The following is a 26,375-nucleotide window of genomic DNA, read 5'->3' on the forward strand; positions in this document are numbered from 1 at the left end:
GGGGGGAAGACGGTGACAGGAAGGCGGCGGGGGCGGCCGCAGCAGCGGCGGCGGGGAGAGCGGGCTGGGCTGGGGCGGGGGTGCAAGGGAGGAAGCGGTGGGCGGAGCAGCCGCCGGCAATAAGTAGGCGGGTAGCGGCGGAGGGAGGGGGTTTCCGAGGCGTTGGGAGGCCCTCCCCCGCGCCTGGGTACCCTGGGGCTCGTTCCTCCGGTGGGCTGGCGCTGCTGGCTCGTTCGGAGCCGGGCCTGGGGGCGGCGGCGCGCAAGGGCCGTTCGTACGGCGGCCGCGGTGCTGCCGAGCTGCCCGCCCCCGCCTGCGCGCGGTGCCCCCCGCTCGTGGGGCGGGGCGCGGCCGCCGGGCCTGCCGGCCCCCCGCAGAGCGAACGGGCTCTTCTTTCCCTGCGTCCCGTTAGGGCCCTTCGGCTGCACCTGTTCCCGATGCCATCTTAAGTGGACGCATAATGCTCATGATTGCTTCTACCTCAACGTGAATGCCTTCCTAGCTGCGGTGGAAGTGTCTCGTGCTAGCTCCTAAAACTGTATTTACCTTTTTCCTAATTGCAGCGTGTTGGTCATGGTAATCATCCTGCCATTGAAGAAGTCTCCTGGGTCGTTCTTCTTTCTTGTTTCCAACAGCAGTGGTTGAGTTTCCATCTATTAGGAGAAACTCTTACTAGCGGTCCCTAAGTGTGTGACCTTTTTATTTTATTATTGATTCTTATCCCACTGCTACTCTCAAGATCATCCTGTTCTTCTTTATGATACCATGATCATGACATTAATGAAACTTCTGGGAATTCAGAACTTCGTATTTAATACTTTACTAGCACTTGCTAATATATGTATTTTTTTTCTATCAGAGGAAACATGAGGCTATAAAGCAGCAGGACAGAGTGAAGAGAGAGGGGTAAAGATAAAGGGGCGGGAAGAGGAAGAAGAGAAGCAGTTTCCAGTATTTACGGTGCCACTGGTCCAGGTGGCCTTTGGAAATCCAGAAGGCCAAAGTGGGGCTGCAGCTTACGTAGAGCTGCTTCATGCGCTGGGCCCGAAGCAGTTCTCTGAGCTCACGGCTTGAGAATGGTTGTATTCCTAGTCTGCTGCCATTGCCACAGTGGAGCATTTGCCTTAGGGAAACTGGAAAACCTGTTGCTTGAACCATTTAAAATAGACTGAAAAACTAGACAAGGGAGTATAAACCCAAGGCTTTTCTGGCCTTTAGGCTGCCCTAGGAATGGTATGAGTTTATGGATTTTATGTAACAGTGCACTCCTTAGTGAGAAAATTTAAAACACATGGCATTCTTGATGTTTATGTTGAAACCAAGGTATCGAGTAAAACTTCAGTGTGGTGTCTTTTATTCCTGGTAAACACACAATCCGTTGCGTGGACTGATAAAATGGCATTTACAATTTAAAAAAATGAACACGACCCAACCACTTTTTTACTGAGATTGCACAGCATGTGATTTCACATCACATAGAAGCCTTACCCAGAGACCTGTGGTGTAGACTTTTTTTCAGCTATTAAATGAATCTGTAGGTATAATGAGGAGATCTGTGGTCTGTTCCCAGCTTCTATCCACTTTTGCCTGTGCTCGTAATGTGACTTGCAGAAGAGAGGTATTTTATTTATGTACATCTGTTGTCAGGATTTTTTATTATTGTAAGTCACTGTGGTTTCAGTCATGAAAACCATGATGCTGTAGCTTTTCTGGAGTGATAATGGACTGATATGGACTGATAATGCAGTTACTACTTTATCAGTTTGGATAAAGTTGTATGCACTGCAGTTTCCGATACAAGACAGTTCCCTCTCTTAGGAACGTGCTCCTGTTATGTTCTTTCTCACCAGCAGAGGTCTAGCTAACACCAATTTCAAAACTGGAACCGGGTAAATCGCTTTTGCTAAGGGCATGTTTTAGTGGCTGGTTATGTCTGAATTTCTCTAGATGTGATGTCCCCGCCATACCAGACCAGTGGGATGGATGTGATTGTATTAGAAACTGGAAGTTCAGAAACACTTGGAGAATCAGTAATGAATGGTGATGAGCCATCAGCAGATGGCTCTATCAGAATCACAAAAACTAAGAGCTCAATGTGTTATGTTGAGCCTGTTCCATCGGGGCATGTAAGCAGCTCATTGTGAAAAATCATATTGTCTTCATACCTACAACTAAGCGTGCTGAACCATACCAGTGTCGACCTCTGGTGAATCAACACATAATCTCAAATTCTCAGACATAATTAGCAGCCAAGTATCTCAGTTTTTATGTACAACACACCTTAAGAAAAACAGCAGTTACCCTCTATAGTAATGCCAGTGAGGAATGGGCTATGCTGAATAGGAGGACGTTATTACATTCTGTTAAAAATTATGTTTAATGTATGTTGGAGAAGTGAAAGGCACAAAAGAATAAAAGGTGATGCTGTAGATAGAAAAAAAAATAGCTATTGTGCAAGATCATAAAGCTTACTGTAAAACACGGTTGTTAGCCACAAAGTGTTTTGAGGACAAAAATGGAACAGCCTTTTAAATACATTTCACCATTATCTCCTAGGTGGTTTTGTTAAATCAGCCTAGAAAATAACAGGAAGTGATTAAATAATGCTAAAATAACTTTTGAGGTGATTACGCAGCAGACATCCTCTTGCCCTTTAATCAGCTCTGTGCACTCTGAAGCCCAGTTTAAAAAAGTGGTGGGCTATCAGCAGGAAGATCCCTTAAACTTTTTTTATGTGGAACCTTGATTTATTGCGCAGGTTTTAGAATCTATAGAAGGCTTCTGTGAAGATTGCAGGTTTGCTCGTGTTTCATTTAACTTAAATACAGTTGTCTAAACATGGAACTGAACTTGTAACCTAGCTTTTATGACGGTCTTTGGAGAAACAATTTAATTCCAGAGCAATTTGGTACTGTGAAACAAACTACTTTTAAATGTAAAACAAAGCTAAAATTAAAACGCCATTTTATTTGAGCTCCAATAGCAATACATAATACAAAGCTATTTACAGTAACTTGCATTGCGTGTGTGTGTATCTCTGTTGTCTTACTGCCTAGCTCTACTGTTTAGCAAATAGTTGTAAGTTAAAGAAGATATTTTAGTTTTTCCTATTATGAAGCAAAACCCCACATGCTTTCACTTTGGACTAGCATTGTTTTGTTTGCAAAAGTGTGTTTTGTGGTGGTGAGATATAAACTGTTTTATCTATGCCTTTAGGTGCAGCATGGATAATACAACTTCATCAGGGTGATTCTACTGTCAAGTCACAGTAAGTTTGAAGGGTTCTTAAGCTGGGGCAGTTTCTGCCAGGGAGAGAGGAATTCTGTATGTGCCTTATTAGTGACTGCCAATTCATGCTTCCCCTTTCCTGGCTTTTTTTGGCTACCTTGCAGATTGTAAATAAATGGTTGGTTTCTTATGTTGGATAAAATTTAGTGGCCATCTCACTGTTGCCATTTGGCACCGATACGCTGATTTTGTGCAGCACCTTACAGACTGTACAATACGAAAAAGATGCAGACTTAGAAATATATAGGGCTGGAGTGAAGTGTGTGTGTCTGGAGGAGGAGGGGACTAAGCAAATTACGTATTAGCTGGATCCTGGCTGCTACCTTAAGAAAGAGCAAGTTGAGTCCTGGTCTTATCTGTTGATGTCAGAAAGTTGGAGTCCAGTATGCACCTCCTCCTTAATTTGCTTGTATGCCGGAAGCTGTATCAGATGAATCACTATATGGATGGATGCTCCTGTGTCTCCAAGTGGGTTCAGTTTCTAGCAATTTGCAACCATCTGTTTTCTTAATAGTATTTTAATTGAACAACTCAGGATGGGGAGCAGGAGAGGATCATGATCAAGGATGATCAGAGAAAGACTGATTTTATTTTGTTGTAAATAAGTTGAATTTTACTTAGTAGTCGTACAATTGAGTGCCATAGTTGGGCCCTGTTTGTTTTTTTGTTTAGTCAATATTTGCCACAGAGTATTCCTGTATTTAAGGATAGGAGGAGATGACTACTTCTGATTGCTGGCACACCACTGATTAAATGGGTGTGCCGCCTACCTGCATGTCAGTCAATGCCAATGAGTGAGGGGTGGGGGAGGAGATTTTAGTTACTAGCCCATACAACATTTCCTCTGACATTCCTTATAGCACCTGCCATAGGGATCAAGCGTAGTGTATGTATCAGATAAAAATACAAACAACGTTTTAGTACTAGTCTAGACAGGGTAGATCAACCCCCAAACCTAGTGATTGCAGGTTAGGTTTGGAATTGCCTTTATTTGCTTTCATCTCTGGGCATGTTGTCCAGTTTCATTTTGCCTGCAGACTTCTATCAGGTGTCATCTGTTCAGATTTCAACAACTGCGGTTTCCTTTCTCACATCACCTTTAGTGCTGGGTTTTAGCTGGACTATGTGGTCTGGACCCAGAACTGCAACTCCAGGAAAACCTTCTATGACCTGGCCGTTCAGGCTGGAGCAGCATGCCTGCTAGGAATCTGGGAGATAGGCATTTGTAAGAGGTCATACTGAGCACATGAGAACATTCATTTTTACATTTTTAACTCAACCGAAAATGGAGATGTCTTAATGGGGATGGCAAATGAGCTGCTTTTTTTCACAGGAATGGTAAAAGGTACAAAGACCAGTTTACTTGACTGTTTTTCAAGTTCTGGTTCCTGAAACTTTTTTTTTTTATAGAAAAGCCTGCCAGTTTTCTTATCTGTCTGTTTATTTGTGATGGGAGAAGTTTGTTTCTGTCTTTGTAAAAACAAACACGGACAAGACAAATGCTGTCCCTAGCATCTTTCCTGGAAACTGTAGAACCATCTTGGCTAAAATTAAGGGGTGGGGTGGTGGAATGAACTGGTAATAGTTGATATAGAATATGGAAACTGTAGCCTGCTCTGAAAAATCTTGACAATATTAGAAGCAAGGGGAAAAACAGGATCTTAAGATGATCAGCACTTCTCACTGTACATGTAACTAACCTTTGGCAAGGTAACACACACCTACAGTCAGAAAACAATAAAGGATGACCTCAAAAGAGTAAACCCTTGGATCTTCGCCTGCAGTTCTCTTCACATACATGGGGTTGGGTATAAGATTTTTCATGCTGGTTCTAGAAAACAAACTTTTTATTTCTTGGTAGGTTTTTTCCACAACATTAATGACATCTCCCAATCCACTAATAATGCATATATGAATCACTGTCCTTTTTTTTTTATAGCAGAGTCATCGGTGCAGAACTGAATCACAGGTAAAGGAGAAAACCACAGTGCTTGCTCTTCTCTACTTACTACAATTATTCCTGAATTCAAAGGAGGTAAGCAAATAAAAAGGAGAGAATATCTCCTGTCCAACAGACAGGATTGTACTGGAACTCAAGCCTGCTATATTTCTTCTTGTGCTGGGGAGTGAAACTCATTTGAAGTTTCCATGTGTACTGTATTACTGAAGCTTAGAAATAACTTTTGGCGGAAAGAACAATGATACCTGGCAAAACTAAGCTATCTACCCAATCAAGGAACCGTGATATCTTTAAACTTATGATACAGATCCCACTCCATGCATCAGATGCTGGAAACAACATGCTCTGCTAGCTTAAAAGAGATCTAACACTGATGAAAGATACTCTTCATTTTAAAATATTAAGAGGAATCTTGCCTCATGCCCTCACCCTTTCCAACTCCCAACACTGGCATAAATGGCAAATTTCCTAATTCTTACTCTTAAGTGGTACAGCTACAATGTGCTATCACACCTCACATTATGTATAGCAATAAATTTTATATGCGGCAACAAAGACTACATGAGCATACCTGAGAAAAAGGTAATTGGGCTAACCTGGCAATTCAGGCTGATACACATGCATAAAAGCCAGTTCTTGTAGTGTCAATGACTGCAAGCTGTCATTAGTCTCTAGTTCCACTGCCCTCATCCCACTGGGTATTTGTGTAAAGAGAAAGGCAGAAGCACAGAAACTCACTTGTGAAGCGCATGAGCACTGCACGCAGCACAGCGCTGGCTGTCACCCTTGCTAGCACGCTGCCTAGGCTGAACTCTCACACTATCACCTAAATGTCTTTATCCACTGCAAGGAAATATATTAATTTTGTCTCTATAGGCAGATGTAGATGTTTCCTTAGGGATACTGACTGGATTTGGAGAACAATAACAAAGCTTTCTATGATTTTTGCAATAGCTTATGCCAATATAACAGAATTTTAGAAGCACAACACTAATTTTGATTTTCAGAGTATATTTTATTACTGTTTCAGTTGTACAGTTCAACATTAGGGAACAATACATAACGTACAGCACATAGCTTGCGTTGTTCCCAGGTTTTAAAGTCATGTGTCAAGGTTCAGGCTGCAGAATAGAGTTCACCGTTCCTAAAATGTAAGCAGGCACATACAATGCTATCTTGCTGCAGTACTAGCGCAATCTTGTTTGGCAAATAGAAGATTAGGAGCACCACCTGCCATTAGGATACTGCATGTACCAAAGGATTACGGACATGGATCCTTAACGTTCTGCCCTTCTGCCTCTATAGCATTTGTTCACATCAAAGTGACATCACTAGAAAAAACACATTGTTAAGCAGTTCACACTCCTTGGTTTTAAAAGTTAGTGAAAGGGTACAGCTAGAGAAACACCTCACAAAATGAAACTACAAATCTGATACGCATTTTGCATAGTTAAATTTATGTCAGGATAAACTTGGGTCTCTGGAATTTTTTTTTCTTCCAGCCTTTGAACTTTTGCTTTGAGCTGAACAGTTATTCAGAACACTCATTCAGCGTCCAGACCACCTGGTCACTCCAGATACCTTTCCATTTCTTTGGTTACTTTCTTTTCCTTAACATCTCTTGACCTTTTTTATATTCCTCCTACAGCAATACATTGTTCCAGACATGCCCTCCCTCCCCTTTGGCTATTCCTATTTATTTTCTTCAGCTTTTCCCTCCTCTTCAGTCACTTCCACTCTCTTCTGTTACTCTTCTCAACATCTCTGGGCTCTTTCTCATCTTCAGCCATTCTGATTTTCTCTTGATAAAGAGAAAATGCCAGTCTTCTCCTTGCTGCATCTAGCTGCTATTGCTATTTACAATACCACTTCTAAATCCTTTAAAAGCATTCACCTCTAAGGGCCTCATTCTTTCCATATTTACACAGGGATGTAACCGCAATAATTCCAATGGTTTTACATGCAAAGTGACAGATGAAAATCCAACCCACTGCCTTGAATCATAGCTGGAAAGAAAAGAGAGCTAATAGAAGGAAACAGAATGAAAAATTAAAATCTCAATGTAATAGTGCACATTCCCTCTCTTGAACTTATGGGGTTTTTTTTCCCTCTTGGTATGGAGCAAAACATCTTCACAGTGTGTCAACTTACCTACTTGTCACACTTTTATGTTACAATAATATTAAACAAGTTTGATCACATTTGCTTCTTTAATCTGTTGATATGGGTTGTTCTACATTCCCACTGTTCTCTGCTAAATTCTGCCTCCTGCCTGTTGACACCAAAATGTGAGAGGGAAAAAATTCACATGCATCCCCATGTAATGCAGCAGCTGCTGTGATAAGCACACTTTTAAAAAATATAGGACAGCCTGGATCATTGATTGCTTATAGCATGAGCAGTTTTCCAAGCAAGTTTTGCACACCTACTGGGTAGAAAATGAAAGCTGTTCTTCACGGTCTCTTAGACGTTTTATTTTGAGTCAAAAGCAAGTAAGTAGTATTTCTGATTGCAAATTATTTTTTGGCTGTAATTGTAACTTTCATCTCTGTTTCTTTTACAGGTTTGGGTTTGTTTAGTTTTGGGGTTCTTTTTTTGTGACAGTCGAACAAAACAAGCCCGGTGTCCAGTAGCATAGGGAGCCAAGCCACGTTTTGCTCATTTGCCCCAGTCCTAGCATTGGCAACAGGTAGGAACATTACTACAAATAGACAGAGACCTCCTGTTTTCACACAGCTCTGCTTAAACACAGTATACCATTCAGAGTTTAAGTCTGCACACAAGCTGATCACTTGCATACATTAAGAACCACTTTGAGTATTTAACTACATGTATTTTTTTAATATGGCCTTAGGCTTATTTTTCTGTAAGTTAAAACATTTAAAAGGAAAATACTTCATAAAAACCACTATACATTTTGAGATAAGCTAGTGCTCGTGAAAAATGCTAGGTTAATAACTTTGGAAAGTGCAGTCCTCCACATAGCCAAAGAACATAGACAGCAACAGTGTAGGCATCTCCAGTCTGCTTGCAGCAGTTGAGGTGCCAACACAGGGAAGGGGGGAAAGGGTGATTAGCCCCTGGTTTGATTCTCTGCTGACATATACACAGATATCAGTTCTGGAGCTGATGGTTGCAATCTGAGCACCTGTCAGCATGACTGCTAACACTAACTTAACCTGACATACTGTACAAAACAGCTACCAACAACTTTATTTCTCCCCTTCTTAATCAACTTTGAATCATCATCCTTGAGGTAGACGACCGGATATTCCAACACACTTTCCCTGCACCTTTCAGTATCACATATTTCAAGTAAAAAATATCTATTTTCAAACACTGTAGCTAGCAATTTCACTTTTGCCTACAGCATCATCCATACTGTATCATGTCTGGAATGAGCTCTTTTGTATTATATTTGATGCTTTCCATTTTCAAAGCACATCCAAAAAAATCAGCTAAATGAGGATTGCATTAAACCCTACAATTTAATCATGGTATATGATTATATATAGTATATATATTATATCTGTATAGTTTTATGGCCAAGTTACAAGCCCCTGAGAACAGAGTTTATGCAGAAACACTGGCACCAATAACACTAGTGGATGCAGCTTTATTTAGATGTAATTAGCATAGAAAGCACCTGAAGTTATTTATATTTTCTATTTATAATAGATTAACTCTTTGGATATTTTCTTAACTATATTAAGAATACATTTGTTAATCTTAACATCCATTGTGGAAAGAATATATTTACACACAAACACATGAAGACTTGATGCTGAAAGAAGGGAAGAAAAGGTGCTGCCTGATCCTGTGCCCTTATATACATGGGTAGTGCCTTTAAATCAACTCGTATGAGTGTGGGTCCCGTGTTTGAATAAAAGTTACAGGTTCAAGTCCATAATGCTTTATGCATATATGATTTTGACAAACTACTATTTAAACTATTTTTACAAATACATTCTACAGTAACTGTGTCTATGGGCTCAGGCATCCAGCCCTGAGAGAAACATGAAGTCTGTCCCCTGCATTTTGTAAAAGCTACCAGATGGGGCAGATGTCTAGAAGCAGCTGCTTTTACAACTCTGCAGGGAAATGCACGTGTCTACCTAGCACAGGATATGATCCCTCCAGCATCCCAATCTCCGTTAGGCCCCATCATGAACTGTTGCTCTTGCACGGGTTATAAGACTCGGACTAGCGAGTCTTGATGAAACAGTAACAGCTTGCTTAAAATGCAAAACAAGCCAAAACCCAATTCAAAATAAAGCAGATTCCAATTTGTCACCCAACTTGTGTTTTTATATCTACCTACAGATGTTGCTGTACAAAAAAGAAAGAGACTTCAGTTCAAGATAACAACATTACATCATCTGTGAAAATGAAACTGTACACTTTCAGAGTACAAGAGCTTCTTATATTGGCTACATTCTTCATTAAAGTTGTTCTCTCCTAACACTGTGAATACAGTCTTGGTTTGCAACGTATTTTAAAGGACAAACTAAACATGTTTGTAATATTTTGACAGGAAAATGGAATTCTTTCCAAACTGAAAGAATATGACTTTTGATAAGTTGTTAATGACAAAATTTTTGTAGGTAGAAAGTGCAAATTTGTGTATATTACCTCCAAGCATTTTACACTGCTACCTACAGGGAATTTCAAAGCATCCTTCATTTTGATGTGATTTACCAGTTGAATAGTACATTTTGACCAAGAGTCATAAAGTATATTTGACTGCTGCCTCCTGACTGTACAGATGCAAAAAACACCTTGAAAGAGAGAGGGGGGAAAAAAAAAAAGATATGCTACTGTCAGTTTACATTTATGAGAATATTTTTACCCATACAGGAAATCTGAGAATGCCACAGTCCCAAATACAAGGCTATATATATCACAATTCAATTTTAATTCCTTGAGAAACTTTTTAAAGCGAAACTGTTCTTGTGGTACAACTGATATATTTTTTGGTATATTTCTTTTCCTATTTGGACAAACACAAGAGAACATTTTAAAATAATTAATTAATATAAACAGTTTTGGGGCCCCAGTTTTCTAAATATATCAGTGGCACTAAGCAGGTTTCATAGAGCTTTTATCAAGCACTGCTATATGCAACAATCATACTTGATTATCCATACTCTAATGCCTGCATTATCTCAAATATTAGAGCCCTGGGGTTTTTTCCATGATGGTTGCTCTGAATTGCCTGTAATTTCAGTAGCCCAGGAGAAGCAATCCTGTAGTTGGGCATTATCAGGGCTGGCTCATCAGCCCTCCCCACTACAGCTGTTGTGCTGGAGTCTGGCCTGGCCAGTTAGCAATGTCTGTATTTGTTACCACCTCTGATATCAGTTAAGGCTGGGTGGAACAGGAGTTATAATAGAGCTGGCTAAATAGGGTGGTGTGAAAGCGCGGAATATCCATAGTGAATGCTTTGTGGGGTCAGTGACTATGTTTGCTTTGAATGGGGAAGTTATACTAAGGTAAGAAATAACCAATGTAAAAACAAAGTTACAAAAATTAGATGGTCTAAGTGTCATCGTCAACTGTTACTCATTTTTGCTAAATCACCACACTGTAGTAATCTCTGTACCTTGTCATTTCTTTCACATAGAAATTTTAGCTTCTGTGCTTTCTTGTGCATAAATACTCCTTCCAGATTTCCTGTTTCCACAGAGCGTAGTTCAATCGCCTTCTCTCCCCAGCCCATGACCTGATTAGACTGAAGGTAAGCTAAAAAACAAAAAAGAAGGGGGAAGAAAAAAAAAAAGATATTTAATACTATTTAACAGCTGAAAGACTGATTCTTGCCTCATTTATGTCAATATGGATCTGAAATATTTCTCTTTGATAACAATCTATTCTGAATTATTTTTATTTTAAGTTGCCACAAAAAGCCTTGGGAACAGTAACTAAATTTCAGTTTCTCCTCTCAGATTTATTTTGGACTCAGACACAAATCTGAAGTATGGTACTATTGTATATTTTAGAATCACAAAAGGTTGGTGGAAACCTCTGAAGGGCATCTTGTTTAACCCCCATCCCCAAACCAGGGCCAAATTAGTCAAGGATACTCAGGACTCGTTACTTGTTTATGTTGGAAAAGACCTTTAAGATCATCAAGTCCAACCATAAAATGGCTTCATCACTCCATGATGAAGGAGTTAACACCACAGATTTCAAATTAGGCACAGTTTCAATGAAAGCCCTCCCTCTGATTGGTGCATGTATGGGCTTCCAAGGTCGTCTTGCTCAACTATGAACTGTTATTTCATTACTCCAAGAACTCTGGTGCTCTGAAATGATGTAGAGGGAATGTGTGTATTTAACTGGTTTTTAGCTTCAGTGGACAGTGCTTGCCTGCCCAACATTATTAGTGTGAGCAATGTATGTGACTTACAACCTTCCATGTTGATTTAGATTTTTGTCTAAAAATTAAACTTTCAGTACACACTGATAGAGGAAGCAATAGCCTGCGATCCTATTTTAAAAGGACAGCAGAAAATAAAAGCAGTATGCCTGAGTGACTGTATGTCCTTCTTCTAGCAACTGTTGATTTATTATTGACTTGGAATCCTTGCCTTATAATTCTTGTCAGAACAAGTGTATGAAAATTATACCTCCTTGAAAACATGTGTGGTTTGGCTACAATGTTGTGATTTTAGTTCCCTCAAAGTCTACAGATTTCCCCTAAATCTGTTTAGTAGACTTTCAGTTATTCTTCGTGCACACTGAAGGCTTCCCTGCCACTAGAACTGAGAGCAAGAAAATTCTTTCCCAGTATCCCGGTCATGTGGAAAGAGGAAGAAACCATCCTGTTTAAAAAGCAAAACAGCAGTAAGCAACTGAGGAAAGTGGGAGAAGAGAAGGGGCGGGAGGGTTATTTTCTAAAAACCAAACACCTGAAATTAATACATTTTAAAATCTTTTCTTTATGCTTCCATCCCTAGGCTGTACAACAGGGCACTACTGCTGTAAGTTGCGAAGAGGACTGTCATTAATATCTCTGAATCACTGCAGCAGTAGCATAATGAGCACCAGGGCAGCACCCATGCTATGCGCAGTTAGTAACTAAAAAGGTAAGCCCAGATCATGCATAAAGTGAAGAAGATAAACATGATACAATCCTCAGACATTTGCTATTTTTTGTAACAAGTGACACCGCATTAACCTTTTCAAACTTCGCTTTTGAACACAACAGAGACAGAGGCACACTATGGTTCTGGGGAGTGGGACAGTGAGGCGGATACGTGTATATATTAACAGCATGAAAGCATTCTATGGCCACGGTGCTTAGTTTAGGTCATATAGGTCCAGCAACAAAGACCTAATCCACTCATAAGTCTTATCCTTTCCACTACGTGAAATCTGCACTCAAGCTGTCAATATCGCTATGTCTGTGTCAGCTGTATCCATGCCTTTGGCAGATTTAAATGTGATAGCATCCTTGCAGCTCTCAGTAACAGTTTAATTAGGCCCTGTCGCAACCTCTAGGTCATCCAGGATAGAAAGCCCTGGATGACTGGACCACTACTGCTATGTTCAGAAAAGACCTGATCTCCAAGCCGTATTACAGTAGGAACATAATAAAACAGATATACCAAGCTCAGCCACTGATGCTTTGCTGGCCAGCCAATATACTGAGAACTTGTCGACTGACAATGGCAAATTTCAGCTAAAGTACAAATAGCACAAAAACTCATTCTTGTAGCAGAATCAAAAAATTCTTTCTTAAATTACATCTGTGGAATAACATGCCAACAAAAAGGCCCCGTTATACCATTTGTGGGGTTGTCCAGTTATAAGGATTTATCCATACATGGAAATTAATCTGGAGGATAGCATGCTGTGAATTCAAAGGTCAGTACTGAGTCTTGATAATCTTCCCATGTGGGGGCACTTACAAATGTTTCATGTGAAATTAATTGAGAGCAGGTTAGATACTCAGAATAAATTTGTCTTATTCTGAAACAAAAGCTCCTATACCATGAGCAACTTAGGAATAGTTATTTTGAGTCCACTTTCCACCTCAACAAGCTTTAGGTAAAAATATCCTATGCTTCCAGCTGGCAACATATAAGGGTGTTTATATTACACACAATGCAAGATTGTGCTGGTTTCCAGCAACCCTAGACTTAGCCACTCTGGTCCTTTCGACAGTAGCTCAGCCGAAAAGACATATACTGCCTCAGACTTATGTGCCAAGATTGCATAACATACTGCAACAAAGTCATTCGGAGTTACCTGAAGCTCCCCTGTTTCACCCAGATTACCGCATATCTTAAAAGACCTATGGTTGGGCATGAGCTGTGGTTCTTGTTACAGTGCTTACACCAGCATTACTCCCTGGACACCAAAGAATATGTGCCATAAAGTTAGTATAGCAGAGTGAGCTCAAAATCAGTTTCTTAACATCGTGAAAGCATTAGCAATGTTCTAAACTTGGTATTTCCTGTTTACACTGTGTATTAACGTTGAGTAGAGCCCCCATTCAGGGAAGTGACTGCTTCAAGGGGAAATAGTTGAGGGAGATAGGAAAGGTGAAAGAAATTACTGAGCCATATTGGATCCATTAACTTCTATGAAGTGTTACTGACATGAGCTAATGATCTCAGTCTCACAGCTGTAGCATACTCACAGTCTGAATGAGACAAGTGCACTTGATACCACAGAACCCAGGTACTGCTACAATTTCACTTCCCTTCTTAACATTTCTTTTCTTTTTTTAAACTCTTTTCCTTCAAAAATCCCTCTTCTGATCTCATGTACTGAACTTGGCTCACTGCCCTAAGCAGTTATTCCCAACTGACCTCTGCATGAGAGCAGAATCAGGCCAGCCTTCAGCAAAGTATCATAAAATTGGGCTTTTCTGATTAGTGTTACAGAAATAGGGCAGGAAAGGACCTTAATGCACCTTCTCTTCCATCCGTATCCCTGCGCCACATCAGTATCGCTTCTGACAGTTGTTTGTCTAACCTGACCTTAAAGACTGCTAGCGATGGAGACTCCAAAAATTCCCCAGGCAACTGATTCCAGATAAACCAAGAAGTTAGAAATGAACAAACTGAACATGAACTGAAAGAGTCTGACCTACATTTGCATGTCCGAGTCATGACATCAAACTCCCTTTCACAGGGTAAAAGAGAGTGTATGCTGTTTTACTGAATTTCTTTTTGGAGACAGTCAGTATGTGCATAGGTGAAATTCAATGAAAAAAAAGCTACTGAATTTTGCTTTTGTATACATGCTTGAGAAAATTGCTGCAGGCAAATATGCAGCTAGGCACAAACATTAAAAGGAGAATATCCAGTGATGACTTTTGCTGACAGTAAAAGATACCAGCTATTAGAGACCATACAGGCCTTAAAACTGAGTGCACTTCTACAGAACCCTTCTCTGGCCCTTCAGTCAAATGCAGTATGCTCTATCAAATCACAACTTTCATTGGTTCCCCACTCTTTGGGGAAAGCATGTTTGCTTATTTCTTTTTAGACAAATGGAAGGGAGACATACATGTTGAGGATTGGGAATGGAAATATCCCACAGAGATACCAACACGTAGCGAAGCTTGTTCCCACTGAAACCTGGCCTTGAGCTCTCCAGTGCTGCTGCTGATAACTGATTAGGGACTGATTAGCTACTTGCATGTACTTTTGTCTGTTGCCCATGCTTTAAAACTTACTGCCCCCAAGGTTAAGCAATTTTGGGTAGGAAATCTGAGGGAGGAGTTGGTAACTTCTCTTGCGCAATTCTGTTAAATACTTTTACTGCTATTATTTGTTACCTGGATAGAAGTGGGTATTTTTTTTCCTCCAGTCACAGCTGTGGAGAACTTTTACTAAATGAGAGAGGTGAGAGAGTCAAAATCAAGAAGGAAAAAAAACCTAAGGCTGAGTAGAAATGGACAAATTAAGAAACGGGCCGTGGAAGGCAGCTGTTTTTCTGCTGTATGTTTTGTCCAGTGCAATCTAACCAAAGGGCTAACACATACAGTTCCCTAACCACCCCAAGCAAGCTAGGAATAAATTTATGACTAAATTTTTTTTTTCCTAAACATGTACGTTTCTATGCATCTGTTCCAAAGCTGCTGTGCTCCCAGTTGTTGCTTACTCCTTTGTAATTATTCCAGCAGGACTGATAACCCAACCCAGAAATGTATCTGGGGTGACAGTTTGCTTGTTTGAATGTTTTTTGCTGTTTCCTGAGGAAAAAGTGTGCAGGAGATCTGACCAAAAGAATCATTCAGATATGAGTGGGCATTTTCTGTGCATGAGCTGGACAACAACTGTTTCAAGAACTGGTACGTTGCTAGAGCACTGACGCAGTAATTCAACCACCTTTTGGTAATGCTCTCTGTTTCTCTACATAACATACTTTTTGCTTCTAATATGTACATGGCAAAGGAAATAAGGACTTCTATTGTTCCCCACTCAGGGAATATCCAGTTTTGTGCCAACCCTCTAAGACTACATACTGTAAATAATTCATTACTCACACAAAAGGGCAAAAGTGCTCCCAAATCTTATTAACTTGATGTTTCTTAAACCCTTTTTTAATCCTGTTTTATAGAAAGAAAATATTACAGCTATGTTTGTATTTAGCCCTATGTATGTGAAATATCTTTCAGATTAAACATAGATAGAGTACTTCTACAATTTTAATTTCCCATGGGATTTGAGTTTCCTCTCTCCAATTTCTTATTAACAGATTGGTCACAGAGGTCCCAACTTAAAGACTATGAGAGTAAGCTATATTTAGATTCCCTGCCCTAAATCCATCAATTATAATACAAACTATTTTTTATTTTTTGTCAAGATATTCTCACCAACTACAAAAGTTTTCTTTCAAAATAATTGTTTAAAGAAATCAAGAAATGAGCAAAGGATGACTGGAGAGCACGCTGAGGTTAACACAAGACCCTTCTATCTCTGAAATACAGGGTAAAAATTTTGAGATAAGCTAATATAGACTTCAGGAGGTCTGAAATAGGTCTGGAAATTCCAGGAAAATGGCATCTCTTATGAAACTTTCAAGTTTCTCCCCTAAGTTTGGCCATGCAAATAACACAGTTATTCACACTTCTCTCATAATAGTTAATGTTTTTGTCTGTATCCAAGAATTCCAAGGGATCAGGAAAATTAATATGAGCTAGTGGGAAACAATTATTAAAATAATAGTTAACAGAGCTCTTTGTTTAAAGTTTGAGTTGTATGTTGAGTTTAAGGTCGGGTTAATTTGTTTTTAGTGGAAATGCGATTCCAACCAGAACTCAAATTAATCTTGTACCACATCACAAAGATTGACAATTTCTGTTCCAAAGAAATCAATTTCTGAGATACCAGCAGTGCTGCAGCAGCAGCAGAAACACAAGGGCTCTCAAGCTAATATATTGGAAAATTTTCAAGTGACAACTGAGAGGGGCTGTTTGGAGACTGCCTCCCTTCAGCTGTGCAATCTGCAGAAGTACAAACAACGAAATAGATGGATGGAGACAGGACAACTTTCCTTCCAGAGAAAGCCTACATTCTTGCTTTCTGATCACTGGGAGAAGTTCTACAAAGAGCTAGCTGTTTACTCAGCTCTCCTAACCTTACCAGCCAAAACATTTCATCTAACTCGCCCTCTGCTTCCTCAGCAGGATGTTTCATTATACCTGTCCTAGCTACCTGTCCCTGGATGGGCACCATCTTCCCATCTGGCGGTGCCCACTTCTCTAGATTGGCTATAGAGGAAATCTAAACTATTCACATAGACAAGATTTCTAACTTCTATATAGTAAAAATCACCAGACAGGATGCCACCCTCGGAAGCATCTTCTCCATCCTCGTCCTATTTAACTGCCCTAAAACACTGTAACAAAAATGCTTAGGCAATTTCGTACTGATAGCTTTCCATGCAAATGAGTATCATAGTGGTGTGCTAAAGAACAGGACAAATAGCTGCATAAGCACATGGAAAGGCAAATGTCCAAATGGCATTCCTTCTATTAAGATGTAATCAACCTTCAGAAATTGAGAATATCATGCCTAGCCAGATGTATACTGAAGGATGTTTTAAATTAGAGTAATTAACTGGCACAAAAGATCACATATTCAGCTGGTCCAAAGTGGTGAAGCTTTATTCACTTCAATGGCAGCTGGGTGCGTGCAAGGAAATTTTTACTGAAGTTAAGGCAGTGTGATTTCCAGGCTACGGGAATGCTTTACAAACCTATCTCTCTTATCTGTGGGTTTGATGATTCAGTACTTTCAGCAACATTAGGAAGAAGGACTTAAGCTCTCTCTGGTCCACTTCTGAGGCGTCCCTGCAAACTCCATCTAGATTAAGCGGAAGAGCTTTGACAGCAATCTGCCCAGTGACACAAACTGCAAATTTCCAAGTAGGAGTCACAAATCTATGCGACCCTTCTTGCAAGATCCCCCTTTCTAAAGCAGGATGTGGGAAAGCCCTTTGTTCCTTATGTGTCATTCATCTTTAAAACACACCATCTAGTAACAGTGACTCTTTAGGACATAGCATATAGTAAGAATAATACAACTAGAAAAGCCTGTAATAGTTACAAATAACATCTATGGTTTCAAAAGTATTAAACATGAGAATAGGGTTAATCTCTGGCAGGACACTTATATGGAGCTGATTTTAAAATTGTTTCTTCCCAAGGCAGGACAAAGGAGTTCCAACCGATGAAGTGCATGTGGGAAAACAAAGGAGAGTTTAAATATTTAAGAACATCATATATCATATATGCACACCATAAGGTGGATAAGACATTACAGTTTGAAGAAAATGTTCATGTTAAGTAAGGTTGCTACTTGTAAGTAAGGCCTAAGGAAGCACGTCCCATAACGACACGCTTCTTGAATGCTATCTGAAGGAGACAGCTTTCATCAGTGCAGCTTCCAATTACGTTCAGTATTTCTCATTAGAACTCTTCTTACCCTGGCTGAGTAATTGCTTTTTGATTATTGATTATTTCTTACGGTGTTTCTAACATTAATTCAGAGGGGATGTAAATTTTCAACATATCAAAGACCATTAGATACTGCTATGAAAACTGGAGAATTGACTTGATACATTTTAATTATGCCCTGCAGCTCTGAATATGGGCTGAAAATAGGAGATAGGGCTATTCAGTGAAGGGAAGGAAACACTGTATAGTTAGCTTATAACCTTACACCTGTTTTTGGAAACTGAAGCAATTTTGTTTCCGAATTTTATTGAAACAGTGCAAAAAATAAGTTGTCTTGTAGCAATTTGTGCTCCAGAGGCAGGCTTCTTGTCCTCAGTACTGTTGAAAACCCACCACAAATGTCAAACCTGGCATTTACTCAAGGGTGTTATTCTACTGATTTTAATGGACTTTTCCTAAAACTACCCAGCTAGAAGTGAAAGGAGAAAGGGGAACATCCTCAACTTTTCACTGTGGCATCCAGTTTCTGCCAAGCTAATAATATGCTTTTGTACACTCTAAGCGTCTTGGGCATTTTTTGTTTGTTGGTATGTTTGTTTTAAGATGCAGAAGAACAGGAGTGAGCCAGAAAAGAAATTAAAAGCAACAAATAATAAAAACAAAAATCTGCCTGTGTTGTTCTTGGTCTTCCCCACACTGTTAACTTGAAGCCCTCTAGGGAAGGTGAAACAAACAGCTGTCCTGGCTACAGTACAATCAGAATCTCCTCCTACAAAGCCAACTGCAAGCACAGACAGATTGAGAATCTATTAGAAATACCCTGGGCTGGCAGCACTGTGAATTTAAAGTGATAAAATTAAGGGGCCATTTGACAGCAGTTACAGACCTCGTCAGTAACTGACCTCTCTATAGTTCTGAATTTTTACATAAAATGCTATGGGCTATGAACAATCAAAGTAGGGAATGAGCACCTTTTCTCCTTCTGTAATTCATGTAATTCTCGCTGTGAAAACTGGTGGTAAGCTGCATCCTCAGTGAAGTTTGGCTGTATAGTCAAGGTATGATGCAATAAACAGTGTGACAAGAATACAAACTATAATCCAAATGTGAAGCCCCTATTGCAATCATTGGCTGTCTTAACACAAACATACATAAATCTGTTTACTCTTCACACATCTGGTTTGCTCAGGAGTTGCTTTATGTGCCATACAACCACCTTCGTACGGATACAAACCTCATAAAAAAGTCAGGCTTCAAGCAGCAGAATCTTGTATTTAATAAAGTGCTATTTTTCATACATACCTACAGATGCTGGCATTTCTCCCCACTGTAAAACAGTCTCCTTTGTGAAATGCCCATATATATCAATGTAGATGCCTTCATCTTCGTAGGTGAGTAAAAGCTCCATTCCGCTGGTATTCGGGAGGATGATAATGGCATGTGGGCGAATAGTCCCCTGGATCTAGAATCATATTTTACTAAGATTTATATCAGAAAACGGACTGCAATTTTAGTGACTACATCCATCTCACTATCTTGGCAGAGCAATAAAAAGAACTAGCTCATGGCTCATGGAAAGTGAAAGAAATGCCTGTTTTCACAAAGGCTGTGTAGTTTGCTAGCCAGCCTCTGAAACAGGCTTTCTCCCCTCCTTCCCCCCTTCGGATATGACAGTAGGTTTGCAAACAAATCAACATTCAATACTCCACTTAATATTTACCAGTATTAGCTGGTTTCAAGAAGCCATTGAGCCACCGAGACACAATAATATTTACTTACTCACAAAACACTTGCATTATATAAATAAAGGTGAAATAAATTTGGATTCACAGTTATTTCAGAAGATGGAGGAAGGACAAAAGCTTCCACATTCCAGGAAATCAGTGCTTTCACTTTCCATGATATTTCCCTATCCCCATTCACAAGCTAAAACCTGTAAATTTAACAATATTTACAGCAAGTTGAAAAGTTACCTGGACCTTTCAAATACAAGCCACTCTCTGTCCTTTCCCTTCACTAAAAATAGTTCCCCATTTAAATGCTGTTCAGCCTATATTTTCTGCATGCCACAGGAACAGTGTGTTTCACTCACACAAATTATTTTAACAGCTGTTCAATGCACTAGAATCTCTCCCAGAAGCCAACATGTCCCAAGTGAAAAAAAGTCTAGGTATACAACCAGGAAGGTGGGGTTTTATGAAAGCGTTTTTGAAAGAAAAAGAGGACAGCCTTAAAAAACAATAACAAAGCATTTCCTCATTTAAAGCGCTACTCAAAACAGGATGTTAAATAGTAAATTAAACCACTACGATTAATATTTTTATAGGAAGCATATGACTGGAGTTTCTACATCACTTTCACAAGCCAGCAACACACAGATCTTTCTTTCTTCAAGCACATACATTTATGCACACCGTAAGGGCACAATGAACAGTAAAAGAAGCACTGAAGCTGTACTTGCCAAACTGAACACACTCGGGCCAACCACTTGACTCCGTGCCTCCGCAACAACTATCCGTAACACTAGAACAGGTATCCAGAGTCGCAGAGCAATTTTTATGCGTTGCCTTGGTACTCGCATGAGCAATCGAAGCAGGTAAGAGATGAAGAAAGAGGTGGGGAACCAGGAAAAGAGGCTACCAGAAAGCAAGAGTATCTAAAGTCAGCCTGTTAAAGTCTGGTCTGTTGCCACCACAAAGCTCCTTGAGAGAATTATCCAATTCTAGCAGATGCTCTTTAAAATAATAAAATACCGAAAAAGATAGAGCCACTGTAGCAGCAGATTTATTTCAGGTCTAAGACTCTAAAGGGAAAATATATTTTTAGTACATGCTAACTTTTGGTTGAAGAGCACACCCAAATGAAGTCAGTCTTAAAGCTGCCCCACATATTCAGGACAGTCACCTGGGAAATCTCATCAAGTACATAATTATATTTGCAGCCTGTTGAAAAACTACAGCCTCTAAGAAGGTTCACTTTATTCTTTGCCTTTCTTATCTCGGGCAATTATGCTAATGATCTTTTTGACAAGTCATTATTCACCTTGCTTAGCAACTAGCTTCCAGGGATGGTATGCAGGCACCACGCTTAAATTTATCAACTGATGTGAATTTTTCATAGTCGCATAGTTAACAAAGATACTAATTGTCAGATTAAATAAACCCTCAGATGAAACAAAGTCCCTTAAAAAAACCCAACACAGAAATAAACAGTACAAGCTTTTAGCAGGTGAGTCAACAGTTTGTTCTCAACAGCTTGAAAAGTTACTTGTTAATTAAGAGAAGTTTATAAACTTCACAGCCCTCCTCAAACATCGTGGCCATCAGAAAAAGGTCTGACAGAATTGGAAGGGTGTCACTTGTCAGGGCAGCAGAGTGATCAAGTGGCTTGCAGGGGAGGCGTGGGTTTTCCTTCGGTTTGAAAATGTGGGGCCGAGAGTGGAGAAAAAGAAGGTAAAAAATAAAAGGGTTCAAGGCACAGGCTGTAACACGCGGATCTGGGATGAGATTTCTTCAGACCTCCTGAGCATAGATTTGGGATATGTTGCCTTGGGATACAATGAGCCAACTCTCTGCCCCTATGGAGCTCTGTTGACTTCAGGGAGGTTTTCATGTGTGCACAGAAGTTTCCTTGCCAGGAGCCTCCCCTCGTTTTCTGGACCTAAGCCCCCCAAGTTTCTCTGGCTTTTGGGACTCACAGCTTTGAGAAGAACTATCTAGAAAAGCTAAAAAATAAGCAAACAAAACAAAAAAAAAGGATTAAAACCATAGCACAGACTTCATATTGGACAGCCCCATGCCAGTCATTCACTCCTGCAGGGGAATTCCTTTGCTGTTATCTGAGTTTAAGCAGGAATTTAGTGATCACCATCACCTCAATGAACAGATGCACATTGCAATATGGATACATCAACCTGAAATCAACATCTTTATGCCAACTTTTTGACAAGTGAATGAGAAAATCCCGAGGAAAATGTAAAAATTCTTTTGAATTTAAGGACTGATTTCACGGGCAACTGAACGATAAGATCAGCAAATTTATTTAGTCTGGATGTTGGGTTTCTGCAAAGTCATGACTGGAAGGCAATTCACGTTTTTCACACAGAGCCTGGATCTGTCATCATGTGAAACAAATGCAACTTTGCTTCATGGTGAAGAAATTGGGATTATTCAATGGTGCACATGTATACCTGGCTCCTCTAGCTACAGGTTCTCATTGGTTCAAGGGTTAACATGCTCACAGTGGATCACGATTAAAATACATTGCAACAGTCTTTGTAATCCAGGCCAAATTTCAGCTCAATTCAGTGATAATTTAATCAGTTTGTTAGCAAGATTGAAAAGCACAGTGGCGGATTGTAAAAGTCACTTAAATTCGTGTAGATATTATTGTGTCTGATTGCTTAGAAGTCCTTAATTTCCAGGATAAATCAATTAAAAATAGTACTGTCCATACAACAGGCTTTCTGACATTAAACCATTCAAACTGATATTCTAAATGTGATAAAAGCCTTTTAACAGAATTTCAGTCGTATAAAAGTATGTGAAAAGTGGTTTTCTATTAGCTGGCATACAATAATTATTCTCTTACCCTGTCTTTTGAAATACAGCACAACTCTTAACCTGATCATCATCAATATACAGCCCAAAGAACAGAGGCATTTACGTAATTTTTTGGAGTATCTTACGTGTGTTGGAAGGTACAGGTCATACACAGATCCAGAATCCACATCAATAGCGTGAAAACCTACTAGTGAGCCATACAGGACTTTTAATCTTTGTCCATTTTCAACGGTCAGGTCAACTGACAATGGTTTGTGATGAAGGGAGGTAAAGGACTGGAAAAAGAAAAATACACTATATAACACAATAAAGCTGTTGCTTTACACATCTACATATATGATCTTAAGAATTTTCAAAACTCAAAAGTTAGACAGCTATTTTTGTTAAGTAGTATGTTAAATTTAAGGAGCTAAGTATCCATCATCCACTGAGCCGCAAGGAGAGCTGGATAATTCACTTGTTTAAAAAAAAAAATCCAGATTCTAGAAACGGACTAGGCAAAAATTAGGCTGAGTACCATTCATGTTCAATTTCCTCCTCTTTTGAGGGAAATCAGCATCAACTTTGTAAACTCAAATGTACATTTTGGCACAGCACTAAAACAAGTTATTCACATCTAACAGAATCATGACTGTGACAGTTTTATGCCTGCCATCTCCAATGTATGTCAAATGAGCTACATTTTCTTTGAAAGAATATTCATTTTAACTAGAAATAAATGTTATACAAAGCAATGAAAAGCAAAAGCAAAGAGTAGATGAGAGACAGTGAGAGTCAGTGCTACATGTGAACCAAAGTGAAGTTTCACTTACCTTAAAAGCCATGAATTTGTGATAAGGCTTTGGAGCCCAAGCATAAACCTCCACTGAGTTTTTCAAAGCAATTACAAGGAATTTGATTCTCTCATATTTTACTGTAATACAAGAACAACAATTCCTTAGGTACCAGACAGACACTTAAATCAAACACCATCTCATCACATGAAATAATTTCAGTGGACTACTTGTAGAGGTAGACATTATCCAGCAAGGGAGACTAATGGATTCTGGATGTCAATATTTAATATCACCGGTAACAATACCTTGACTGAAAAACTATAGTTTGTTTATTCTCAGTAAAGCCAGATGACTGTTAACAACATTTATATATTGCTTTTCATATATCTATGAAAAAAACCCCAAAACATGTATCTTGCTAGTCAGAAAAAAAGGTCTTGACCCTGCAGCTAAGCCAACCTATATTATTTTTTAAGTGTGAACACACACTAACATTGCTAGTTGTAAATAAGCTACTTTTGGAGGAATGGTGGTTGTTGGCTGCACAATTCTGTTACACTCTGCAGGATGAGTTTTCATTTCACTGTTCACATGTGGGGTTAAATCCCCAGTGCTACTGTGGGCGAAGGACTCCCATGTTTCTGAGATGAGTAAACATTTAAGAGATGAGCAATTTCTCGAAGTTGATTAAGGTCATGTTGGGCCCATCAAGAATAAATGAAGAATCATGCATTGAAAAATTAAGGCTTCTTTGTACATTGTGTTTTCACTCTGCCAGAGACAAGCATTTGCTTTGGAAACAGAACGCTAGGGTATCGTATCCCAACGCATTCACCCTTCATTTTATAATCAGTGTCTGCCTGGCAGGGATTTTTAAAAGATGCAGGTGTTACGCTACTGAAGTAAGGTTTGTTTTCTGTGGGAGGAGGGCTTGATCAGCCCTTGCTGCTTACAAAAGGAGCGCTTCACACTGGCCAAACACATAGCAGAGGTTGGACACTGGTCAGGAAAATCTCACACAGGCAGAGAAAGGGAAAAAAAACCCCAAAACAAACCCCACCAAAATGCAGAACAGCACATCCTTTTCCTCTTCTACCTGGACAAATGGCTGTAAAACCAAAGGTCAAGATACAAGAAGATTCACCAAGAGAAAAACAACAGCAGCTGTTTTGTCAAAGAAGTAAGAGTAGCTTGTCATATGTAAACACGGAAGGTCCTACCAATGTTTGCATGATTTTAGGATAACTTTTTAAAAAAAAAAAAAAAACCAAAACAACACACCAAACCCAAAGATGAGCAACTGAAGTGGAATACGTGGGTGCTTAGCTATAATCACAAAGAAAGTAACAACGCACATCTGTTTCACATTCTTCCTTAGATTTAACCCTTGCCACTTTTAAAGCCATGAGATATAAAAGGAAAAAAAAAAAAAGTCAAGCAAGGTATTGATGAGAGCCAGCCACTCCCCATCTCCTGCACGTCTCTGTATCATTTCTCTACTTGATTTTGAGAAAAGTGCCACTTTCATATACCATCTTTCACCAAAGCAAAACTTGTGCTATACATCACACCCCCTCACGCAGTTAAATGACAGAAGCTATCACAATACTGATGTTCATCTTCAAAAATGAACTGCCTGAAAGCCAAATAGAAGCAAGATGGTTTTTCAACTGCTATGGTACCATTTCCAGTGTGTAAGTTTAAACAAAGGTATATTTAGGTCTTTTATGATCTAGAGACAGGGATGAGCTGTAGCACATCCAATCTGATATGGACACCCTACAAATATGATTTAGTAGCACTTTACTAGTCCAGTTTCTTAGCAGTTACTCAGGGCCAGGAGGGAAGCTGAACAGCATGGAGGTGGAAAACATCAGTCTAATTAGAACTTTAAGTAACTACAGAACCGCTGACTGAGCAACAGAGCAGGGCTGGCACTTCTTCTTCCAGCCCTCACAGGGAATACCCATAACATCACCTGGGAACTGCTGCAAGAGATGCTACCTGGAATGACAGGGACCAAAGCATCTGCCATGTAAAACAAGGAGGTTTGAAAGAATTCAGCCCAATACAATCCTGAAACAGAGCTGAAGAAAAATGCTGGTGTCACAAGATGCAAAAGGATGATTAAGCAGCTCTTCAAGGAAAAAACAAGAAGTCCTTACCGACTTTGTAGTGTACGCAGCCTTCCAGGTCACCCACGGACACCCAGCCTTGCCGCTTCTCCACCTCTGGATCATTGCGCAAAATTTTATTTCTCAGCCACGATAAGTAATATACCCTCAACTTATTCTTCTTTCCTAGGATTTGTTAAAAAAGACAGACATAATGCTTTAACTCACTGAAGTACAAACTCTCTCACACTTACAAAAAGCCAGAGTTTTGTGACCTTGAGTACAGCAGCTCTTTGTGTCTCGTCAAGGTGAGAGAAGAGTCCAGCAGCACGAAAGAAAAATCCCTGTGGGATGGTGACACGCAGGAGGGAACTGGAAGATGAGCAATCCCACGGCATTTGGCGCGTGTGCACTTACCTTGTGACTCAAGCTTCATGCAAGACTTTCACACCTGACTAAAATTCTTCCCTCAGGCCAAAGAATAGGTCTCTATAGATGCATGTATTACCAGAAATAATCACACTATCTAGCATTTACTCCTTGATGTGAAGGATGGAACACAGGTATGGTCTACAACGGACATTCTGAGTAAGTGACTCACTTAGTTCTAATTAACTGACAATCTTCATTACAAGTAGCTATTTTCTTTTGGATGCCTTTCCAGGCAAGAATTACTTTGTCATCTTTCATCTCAGTCAGTCTTTCTGTTGCTTTAATTCATAAGTACATATGGTCAACAGCAGTCTGGGATCACAG

The 26,375-nt window shown here is 39.7% G+C and overlaps 1 protein-coding gene across 1 annotated transcript in view; it reads right to left on the reverse strand.

Moving 5' to 3' along the window:
* Positions 1-9,937: 9,937 nt before the first annotated feature.
* Positions 9,938-26,375, reverse strand: part of NRK (Nik related kinase) — a 103,702-nt gene continuing 87,264 nt past the window's right edge. Inside the window, exons 26-31 of the mRNA XM_059824379.1 lie at positions 25,671-25,805; positions 23,542-23,642; positions 22,855-23,004; positions 19,470-19,629; positions 10,851-10,990; positions 9,938-10,026 (exon numbers count right to left, since the gene is read on the reverse strand). Of these exons, the coding sequence (XP_059680362.1) occupies positions 9,943-10,026; positions 10,851-10,990; positions 19,470-19,629; positions 22,855-23,004; positions 23,542-23,642; positions 25,671-25,805 (770 nt within the window). The 3' untranslated portion in view covers positions 9,938-9,942. The remainder of the gene's footprint in view (positions 10,027-10,850; positions 10,991-19,469; positions 19,630-22,854; positions 23,005-23,541; positions 23,643-25,670; positions 25,806-26,375) is intronic.

Source organism: Gavia stellata, chromosome 14 (assembly GCF_030936135.1).
Source record: "Gavia stellata isolate bGavSte3 chromosome 14, bGavSte3.hap2, whole genome shotgun sequence".
NCBI classification, from domain to species: domain Eukaryota; kingdom Metazoa; phylum Chordata; class Aves; order Gaviiformes; family Gaviidae; genus Gavia; species Gavia stellata.